This window comes from Uranotaenia lowii, chromosome 2 (assembly GCF_029784155.1).
Source record: "Uranotaenia lowii strain MFRU-FL chromosome 2, ASM2978415v1, whole genome shotgun sequence".
In the NCBI taxonomy this organism is placed as follows: domain Eukaryota; kingdom Metazoa; phylum Arthropoda; class Insecta; order Diptera; family Culicidae; genus Uranotaenia; species Uranotaenia lowii.
The window spans coordinates 331,060,054-331,070,615 of record NC_073692.1 but is presented as its reverse complement, the minus strand read 5'-3'; the positions used below and the strand labels follow the sequence as shown (position 1 = coordinate 331,070,615).

Here is a 10,562-nt window from a genome sequence, read left to right as displayed (position 1 = left end):
ACTATGGACTCCACAAGCAACTGCAGTCGAGAAGACTTAGCGATCGCACGAACCTGTACATGACGCTAATTAGAGCGGTTGTTCTCTACGGTCACGAGACATGAATATTGCTCGAGGAGGACCTGCGCACACTTGGAGTATTCGAGCGACGAGTGTTAAGAACCATCTTTGGCGGCATGCAGTAGAACGGAGTGTGGAGTCCAAGGATGAACGACGCGTTTGCACGACGCGGCCGGATACGTTGGACAGGGCATGCTGCGAGGATGCTGGATGCTGTCCTGCAAAACAGTTGTTCAGACGAGCACATAAGGTCTCTTGGGTATCCCGAGATGGCCGAACAGAAAATCAAATTGACCACATCTGCATCAGTCGAAAATGGAGAAGAAGCCTTCTTGATGTCCGCAACAAACGAAGCGTAGACATTGCATCTGACCATCACCTCGTCTTAGGCGAAATACGACTGAGAGTTGCGAGTGTACAACGGCGCGAGGAAAAAGTTGGCTGTCGATACAACGTCCGCCGGTTGGAGAATGCAGAGGTAAAAAGGCCATACGTTTAACAGCTTGAATCCCGAACCTCGGAGCTGGCGACAGACGGAACAGTCAAAGAACAGTGGTGTGGAATCAAGAATGCCTTTATCACGACGAGCCATGGTACTCTCGGTAAAGTTTGTGGAAGAAGAAGTGAATGGATGTCGGATAAAACCTAGAGGTTGGTCTACAGGGTTTGTCCCGAAAGTGATAGGACTGATTGTATTCCGCCGCGACTGTACTTCGGAGCGCACGACGGCTGGATTAAGTAGAGGACGTTCCTAGCTATCGAACGAGCAACTGGAGAACCAGGATAGCCAATTTTGCGCTACGTGTTTCTGTGAGTGGTGCAAGCCGAAAATGCAGCGTTCCATACTTCGACAAACACCGACCGGTGTCATCAAAAGGCGCTAGAAATCGAGATTCGGGAACGTAAGTGGAGATGAGCAAAGAGATAAAAACGAGATTTGCAGAGATGCGCTTGAATGGAATCCAGAAGGACATCGAAGAAGAGGCAGGCCCAGAAACTCGTGGCGGCGAAGCCTATCCGCCGAAATACGAACTGCCGACGAGAGTTTTGACTGGGATCATGTGAAGACGCTGGCTCCGGATCGTCAACAGTGGGGTTCTTTTACCACGGCCCTATGTACCGGAGGATCGCTGCGAAAACATTAAGTAAGTAAGTAAATAATAAGTACGTCAATCATACTCCGTCTCCATGGCAAAAAAGTCACCTACACGAAGCAACGCATCTTGAATATGAAAAGAAATTCTCAGGTTCAGGTGAAAGGCAGACATCGGACAATGGGTCAAAGGGTTTTGAACCTTAAAATGGTCAATTGTGGCATGAAGGGCGTAAGATTTGTGAAGTTTTATGAAGTTATTCCCCAAATGAATTTGAGAACTCCACTGTATATGTTGGAGTCAAGTTGCCTATCTTTCAACGTGGATCATTTCTTTTCTGTTCTACCAGGCAAAAAAGCTACAATCCCAATTTATAGTAGTAGTACCTGAATCATAACAATTCATGTGTTTATTATACCGTACGGCGAAAGAACAATTTCAGACATCTGAAGAGTCTGGATGCTACTTCTTCTTCCGAACGGGGTTGGTACCCAAACGACACGATCGGTTGCTCTCTTTCTGATCAATAACTATATATTATTAATTGAATATCCTACACGTGTTAAACGTTGTTCGGCAAGTGAAAGAAACTGAACATACTACTACTCGAAGAGATGGAACAAATAAATATTAAAAGGAAACAAGACTGATTAAGCACTTGTTTGCCGGTTTACTTTCTTAGTGGGGGGATGCTCTCAGAGTTCGGTGTGTTCTTCTTGGTCAGGAAAAGGAAGAAATACAAATAAGTTTGTTCGTATTGTAAAATTTTCGATCAACATAAAAAAATGAAACCTTGGGAGCAGCATGGAATATTGACAACTGAAATATACAATCTGATAACCCATGTGTCGTTAACCTGATAGTTATTTGGCATCCTCCGCTGCCAATTGTTCGTTTCTCTGAGGTTGGTTGCATACGCTGTCTTGTTGATCACGCAATCTATATCATTCGTATAATATAGTGATTTTGTGTGTTACCTTTTAAGTGAGTTGATATTTTGTCAACAAGTGGGTGTTGTTCCTAGTAGATTTGCACTTTACACCTGCCATCTGAAGATATTTACGCACACAATATAGTTTTAGCTACAGAAGAAATGTGGTTGATGTGCTTCGCCCTTGAGGAGCCGCGGAACTACGCCGTGCTTCTAAATCAGACCGCGTTTCTTTTTGTAATCTTCCAGATTAAGTGAGCGTTTGGGGCCGGACTCTTTTACCGGTTTTTCAACCGGCTTCGGAAGAACATTGACCGAGCTTACTGAAATTGGAAAAAATTGAGAAAGAATTAAAGTGTTTTTATTTTAAATTTTATTTACAATAGAACTTACTCGGTAGCGGCAAATCTAGATCAATCTCGAAATCATGCAGCGAGTATAGGTTGTTGTCTGAGCTCGACGAGGCAGCTTTCTTTTCGTCAGGTTTCTTTTTCTGTCCCGGGGGCGGTGGTGCAGGCATTTGCATCGTAGGAGTTTCCTTCTCTTTTTCGGAGGCTTTGAAGGACATCCGAGGTTGCGTTTGGCGTCGTGTGAAGGGATCTTCAATTTTGATACCACGATTGGCGCGGATTTCTTCTTTGATCGCCTTTTCCGCGTCTTCGACGTTGCGCTTCCGGTTACGATCGTTGATGTACGAAATCAAACTAATACTGCTGCTACGCCTCTTGTCGAGCATGCTGGCGCGTTCTTCCAGTTCTAAAATCTGAGTATTTAGATCTCGGGCTAACTCATCTTCTCCCCGTAGCTGAGCTGCGTCACGTTCCTGGAAATAAAATAACAGAACAGATAGAATTGCGTTGATCTACTGTTTAAACCAATTAAAATTACCTTCATTAGTAATGTCTTTTTCATGGCATAATTCGTTGGATGAGCACGGAATCGGTTCTTTTCTTCGATAATTTTATCGACGTCCGCATCCTTATACTCATACCCGATTGCTCCTTTGACATCGTTGGCTTTCCTTTCGATTAAGTCGACGTTGGGAAGGGACGTCCCGGTGGCTGCACAGACGGTCAACCATTTTTGATACTCGCTCTCGGTGAAGTCTTGATTTGAAACGAATTCCAATCTGAATACCCGCTCCTGGCTGCCATGCTTCAAACGGAAACCTTTATTGGTGCGACCCTTGCCAAACTGATAGATTTTTGCGGTTTCCACGATCCCGACAATTTCCGCCACCCGGTAGACCGGTTTTCCATTATTATTGCCAATATTTATCCGTACAAAACTATTCATTACGAGTTTTTCGAACATCGGAAGCGTGATAAAGCGTTCCAACTTATGACGCGAGATTCGGAGCTTATTAAGTTCATCTCTAGTGCTAATTGCCACAGATTTTTTGCTGGAGCTGCTCGAGCTCTTCTCTTTGTTGTCCTCGCCAGCTTCCGTTTCACTGTCCGAAGATGAGCGACTGTCGCTGCCACTGCCGCTGCTGGAACCGGACCGGGAACGACGATCCGATTTCTTCTCATCGTCGCTATCGCTTCCGCTGTCATCCGAGTAGATATCTGATGCTTTCAGTTTCTGCGACTTGCCACCTGGTGCATCGTCTGAGTCATCCTGATCTTCAGCTTCAGCTTTCTTCTGGGCTTCTTTTTTAGCTTCTTCTTCCTCGCGTTTGGCTTTACCTTCACGTTTTGCTTTAAGCATGGCCATGGCATCGCTTCGTTTGTCATTGGTTCGATTTGCTTCGACATTCTTCTTCCGCTCTTTAGATCGTTCCTTGGGATCGAAATAATCTGAAGCGCCAGATGCAGATTCATTTTCTTTGGAGGATTTCTCCGGTGAAGAAATAGGACTCTCATCGCCAGCCTCATCCTCGGAATCGTCCGATTCTTTCTCCTGCCTCGGGGGTGGGGAAGGCTCTTTTGGTTCCGGTGAGGGGGCCTTAACTTTCTTCTTGACTTCCGGTTCTTTCTGAACGACAGGCTTCTTTTTAGTTTTCTCCTTCTTCTTCTTCTTTTTGGGTGGCTGCGATTCCTTGTCCTTGGCTCGCTCTGCCTTTTTAGCCAGCTTAAGCTTCCTTTCGATCTCCCAACGTGTTTTCATAACATCACGTCTTTCGATACGTTTGAAAATTTCCGTTTCTCGTTCTTTTTCCGACAACCCATTTAGCCGAGCCCGATCCGCCTCGTCGCCCATCAAATTTTCATCGAAACCATCGTCGAATTCGGAATCGCTACTACTACTACTGCCACTTTCATCATCGCTCTCCTCCCCAGAGCCGGACCCAGAACCGCTTTCCTCATCGCTCGTCACTTGGCCTTCCTCGGGTTCGGATTTGTCCTCCTGATCGTCATCCATCGGTTGCTTTCGTTTGGTACCGGTTGGTGCTGCTGCTGCGGCCGCAGATCTGGCCGCAGGTTTCTTCTTGTCCTCCGGTTCCGACTCGTCCTCCTCCTCATCGTCTTCATCGTCGTCGTCATCGTCATCTTCGGACTCTGACGAAGAGGCAGGTTTGACATTGCGTTTCTTACGCTGCGGGGCCGATTCCGGTTCCGAATCGTCCCCGGAGTCCGAATCGGACGATTTGCCGCCGGGGGAATTCGATGCCAACCGGGCCGGTTTCTTCTTCTTGGTCAACGATAGCAGCTCCTGTTGTCGAAGGGGATGAGAATATAATTAGCGAAACTTTTTCAAAACGAAATCTTGTAATACAGATTATTTAACAAGACTTCATTTTTAACTTTTTTAGAATTCTTACTTTCTGATAAAAGACAAAGAAATAAAATGTGCAATAAGATCAGTTCAGAGAAACAAAGCGATTCTCCAGGAACTTTCGGTGGGATCCATGGATGAAATCGTCCTTGGACAACCAAGTAATATAACATGGATAAAATGTTATAAAAATTCATATTGTTGGGGTTTTCATGTTCTTGATATTTAAGCTTAGACTTCAGCAAGTAAGTTGAGTAAGTTAAGTAAGTAAGTCACATCACTTGAGGTTCATTCAACAGTGCAAGATTTGTGAACTTTCGTATTATCTAAAATTTGCAGATACAAGGAAGATTAAAAGCTCAAAAACTTGACAGGCGGTTGAAATAATGGGTGCTAAAGATTCCAATATCAAGCAAATCCGACAAGATATCAATCATGTATCATTTTCAGCTTCTTATTCAACTTTATTTACCGGACAACCATATCTTTTACTGAATTGACGTGTGTATTATAGAAGTTATCAAAGTTCACATTTGAAATAGATATCTCTGGGCCTACAAAAGAAGTTCCATTGTTCAAAAAAGACAGTTTAGGTATTTGAGTTTGCTGTGCTTCTGTCATGTTGTCAATTTACATACTTTCTAATGAGCCTCAAGTGATGTGACACCAATTTGGAACTTCTATGCACCTTCAGTATCGCAGATGCTGTTATAAATTTTCAGTTTGACTCGGCTGTTGGAAACTTTTTACCTTAGTAGTGTGGAAAAAGGAATGACGGATAACAGTGTAGGTCATGATTTTAGAAGCTGTATTTGTTTTGATTTGAATCTTTTTAAGTATAAATTGATGTTTATGCAACAATCTATGACTAAAAATGACGCCACAAATTAGAAACATCTCTTTTATTATAACAGCTTTCTCAATCCTGAACCGATCTAAACAAGTCTTATGATTTTGGAACTCTTGTTATTGAAATGCAATATGATTTGAAATCACATTATTTTATACATTTCAAGGCTGAAGTTGAAAGTATCTAGGTATAAGATTTAATATTTAAAAAATAAACTGTAAGTCTAAAAACATGGCAAAAATGGTGTAGACTGACTTTTCAAAACTTTCTAACTTACAGTTAGTCGAAGATAAAAAAAAGTCTTAGAAAATCCATTATCAAATAGACTTGCAGAAAAGGTTGCAACTTTGCATTCCCCCTTTAAAAGTTTCTCTACTGTGACTGGAACATTTTTATGGTCATGATCTTAAAAACATTCTAAAAAATATATCTAAATGTATTTCTTTAATTTAAGTATATTTTTATGATGAGCATTTTATAGTTGATCTTCCTAAGGCTTTTCCCCGAAACTTGTTTTTGCTACTTTGAACTTTGAATTACGAAAAAAAATATACCGTTGGGAAACTAAAATAGTGTAAATTGACACCATTGAATCCTAAATGGAGTTTTTTTTAATCTGGGCTTTTTTTTAATCAGAATTTCATTAATTCGTTAGGAATCCCAGAAAAAAATCTTGTTTGGATGCGCCTGAAAAAAGTTCCTAATCAAACATAAGTGTCAATTTCCACCACCACCACCTCCGGACCGGATGAGAATTATTAACCTCCAGGATTATTTTATTTTCATGTTATTTCTAGTTCAAAAGTATTTTTCATACCCTTCGTCATTTCAACTCATCAACAATGATGAAGCATTTAATCGAAACTATCAATAATGTTATTTTGTTATGTTTTATCGATATTTTGTTTACGTTTCTGGTCCGGAATACGGGTTAATCCGATTCCGAAAGGCAAATGTCCATTTTACTGAAAGATTAAACTTTTTTACCCCGAATCTCCATATTCCCATCTCAAACTTTTCTTTCAATTAATAGAACGCAATAATTTCAAATCCGAAAAATTTATAAATAGCAACCTACCGAATCCAAATCCGATCCGGAATCGGAATTGCTGCTACTTTCGGAATCGATCAGCGGCTGCACCTTCCGTTTAACCATTGCGAGTTCGTCGATTCAATTCGACCTGAAACAGGGAAAAACAACTCAGCAAAGTCCCATTTTCCTGGCGATGAAAATCAATTTTTTTCCGCATTTCTTCGCACAAATTTGTTAGCGTCAATTTCATTTTGCGGACGAAAAACGTCTGCTTTTTTTTCGTCCATTCTGGTTGGGAGCAAAGAAATGCAGCGAAAATTGAGACTTTTCAACAAGCGCTTTACCTGCCAATCGACGGGGGGAACCTGCAAATTAACGTTTTGGGAGTTGGAGAAACTTTTGCTCTTTCCGTTCGACGATCAACGGTTGAATTCGAGGCACCAAATCCAAACGAAAAAAGGAATAAAACCACAAATCTTCCAAAGCAAGTCTGAACTTTTCGGCTGGTTTGATGAAAGTGTGAAGCGGGAGACGGAGAGAATGACAACAACTTGAAAAGGCTTTTTTACGGGTCGATCGTGCAGTTTACACGCTAAACGAAGGTATTTGTTTTGTGCATTAACTATTACCGTTAATTGCACGCTTGCACCTTCACATGGCAAACTGGTTCTTTTTTTTTTTTTTAATAATTCTTTATTTGAAACGGCTCATACCTTAAGGTTTTAAGGAGCCAAACTCGTTTTTGTTTTTACATTGTTTGCTTAGCTTAACACTTTGAGTTTAAAGAGAAAGATGATAGAAAGGGAAATATACACTCAGGCAAATTCTTATTGTAATGTTCATAAGTTGCGTCTTATGAACCGCTTTTTAGAGTGCAAAATTGTTCTTCATAATACCGTATTTGTTTATGCCGAGTGTTGCACTAGTGTTGCACTGGTGCACCACTAGGTGCTGTCAAACTGTTTGTTTATTCAGACGGTGTTGCACTGGTTTTGACCTGTCGGAGTTCTGCTTACGGACGGTGGCCCACCGATAATTTTGCCAGTGTTGCGAGAGAGCGTGTGAGTGAGTGAGATAGCAATACACTGGCGACGATTTGTGTTTGTTTTTATCGGGTACGGTGGAACACTACACGAGTGGAGAAAACAAATACAGTATAAGAGTCTTATGAAATTCTTTCAATTTTCTTACGAAGTTCTTATGAGAAATAGAAAAAACGGCATTGTGAAAAATAATGAACACATTTATTCCATCAGTCATCTATGTCATCGTTGTTAAACAAAAGCACTTGCAGTCACCAGTTGTAAAGTTACTGCTTTTTCTTAACAATTCATTTGATTTTGATCTTCTAAATGGTAAGTTTTAGTTGCAGTTTATTTATTGTAGACGTTCAATATATTTGTAAACTCAAAAATATTTTTCGTTTACTTTTCAGTATGTTGACTGGCAAAAAGCACCAAATTCAAGGGTAGGATACGGCGAAAAAAACTTCACCGGGTGTTGATGTGCTGCTCATGAAGCTGTTGGTCACCAATGATGCAATTCCAAGCAAATTTGCCAAAAAATAAATTGAAACTATTCAACATCAAATATTTTGGATAATTCTTATTAGACATGAAATTTCCTGTTTCCATAAGACTCTCTTATAAAAATCAACAACCTGTCATTGATGTAGGTGTTCATCTGAAGAATTCATTCGCGTCATAAGAAAATCTTATGAATTTCATTAATTTTTCTTATGGCGCCACTTCATAAGAGAATCTTATGGCATACCTAATAGGATTTTTCTAAGTGTAGGATTAAAGGCGCAGATCGATAGCTTTAAGGTAGAAGTAGATTTCGAACATGTAGTCCAAATCTAGCACAGCTAGCACATCCCTCACTGGAACGTTAGGTGGTTTTCCTCGGGTCCGAAGGGAATCTATTAAATTCGTTCTGGCGACAAGATGGACCTCACACGACCAGACAATATGCTCGATGTCATGGTAACCTTGGCCACAACTACACAAATTGCTGCCAGCAATGTCAAAACGATAGAGTACCGCGTCTAAGGAATAATGATTGGACATGAGACGGGAAAATATACGAATAAAATCCCGACTCAGGTTCAATCTATTAAACCAGGGTTTAAGGCTTACCTTTGGGATAATCGAGTGGAGCCACCGACCCAACTCATCCTCGTCCCATTTGCGCTGCCAGTTGACAAGAGAATTTCTTCTAACCAAAAAATAAAACTCGTTGAAGACGATCTCACGCTGATACGTGTCACCTTCCGTCGCCCCCACCTTTGCCAGAGAGTCTGCCTTCTCATTACCCACTATCGAGCAATGAGAGGGAACCCAAACAAAGGTGACAGAAAAACGACGTCTTGCTAAAGCACTCAAAATATCCCGTATCTTCTCAAGGAAGTACGGCGAGTGCTTTCCCGGTCTTATTGAGCGTATTGCTTCAACAGAGCTGAGACTATCTGTTACGATGTAGTAGTATCCTGCAGGCTGTGACGCAATGCTGTCCAAAGCCCAAAAGATTGCTGCTAACTCTGCTATATACACAGAGCATGGTGCCTGGAGCTTATAAGATGCGCTGAAGATTTCGTTGAATACTCCAAATCCCGTTGATTCCTCTATAAGTGATCCATCGGTAAAGTACATTTTAGAGGCATCGACGTGTCTATATTTAGCATCGAAAATTCTGGGAATCAAAAGTGGACGGTGAGAGTCCGGGATCCCACGAATTTCTTGCTGCATAGACAAATCAAACTGGACAGAAGAGTTGTCGTAGTCTGGGATGTAAACACGAGTGGGAGAATACGAAGAAGGATTTACCTGCATGGACATGAAGACATGGTATATAGACATAAATCTGGTTTGAAAATTTTGCTCAAGAAGTCTTTTGAAATTTACAATCACCAATGGGTTCAAGACCTCACACCTGATGAGGAATCGGAGTGATAATAAATTGAATCGATCTTTTAGTGGGAGTATACCTGCCAAAACTTCAAGACTCATGTTATGCGTTGAGGGCATACAGCCCAGAGCGATGCGAAGACAACGGTATTGGATACGCTCGAGTTTGATGAGGTGAGTTTTGGCAGCTGACTGGAAACAGAAGCTACCATATTCCATCACTGAGAGAATAGTTGTTCGATACAATTTTAAAAGATCTTCTGGATGGGCTCCCCACCAGGTGCCAGTGATTGATCGGAGAAAATTGATTCTTTGTTGGCATTTTCCTTTCAGATACTCAATATGGGCTCTCCAGGTACACTTGGAATCAAACCAAACCCCAAGATACTTAAAACATCTCGATTGAGTGATCGTTCTGCCTAGGAGTTGAAGCTTAGGTTGAGCAGGTCTACGTTTTTTAGAGAAAACAACCATCTCCGTTTTCTGAGGGGAAAACTCAATCCCAAGCCCCAAAGCCCAGGAAGCCAATTTGTCTAAAGTATCTTGTAAAGGTCTGTGCAGATGAGACTCAGTAGATCCTGTGACAGACACCACGCCGTCATCTGCAAGTTGTCTTAGAGTGCAGCCTTCAGAGAGACAACTGTCGATGTCACTTACGTAAAAGTTGTACAAAAGTGGACTCAAACATGAACCCTGCGGAAGGCCCATGTAAGAGATTCTACTAACTGCAATATCTCCATGAGCAAAGTTCAGATGTTTCTCACAAAGCAAGCTGTATAAGATGTTGTTCAAAAGAGGAGGCAGACCCCGGGAGTGCAATTTGTCTGACAACACCTCTATTGAGACTGCATCAAAAGCTCCCTTTATGTCTAGAAACACTGAAGCCATTTGCTCACGTTTTGCGTACGCCATTTGTATCTCTGAAGACAGCAAAGCAAGACAATCGTTTGTCCCTTTGCCCCTTCGAAAC

General features: G+C 41.6%; 1 protein-coding gene across 1 annotated transcript; it reads right to left on the bottom strand.

The window, feature by feature from the left end:
* Positions 1-1,524: 1,524 nt before the first annotated feature.
* LOC129744572 (RNA polymerase-associated protein Rtf1) lies at positions 1,525-7,198 on the bottom strand. Its single transcript, XM_055737159.1, has 5 exons — positions 7,031-7,198; positions 6,732-6,834; positions 2,974-4,740; positions 2,479-2,908; positions 1,525-2,408 (listed from the first exon to the last, which is right to left on the bottom strand). Exons 2-5 carry the CDS (start codon positions 6,807-6,809, stop codon positions 2,299-2,301), a joined length of 2,385 nt encoding a protein of 794 aa, XP_055593134.1. The 5' UTR covers positions 6,810-6,834; positions 7,031-7,198; the 3' UTR covers positions 1,525-2,298.
* Between the last annotated feature and the right edge of the window lie 3,364 nt (positions 7,199-10,562).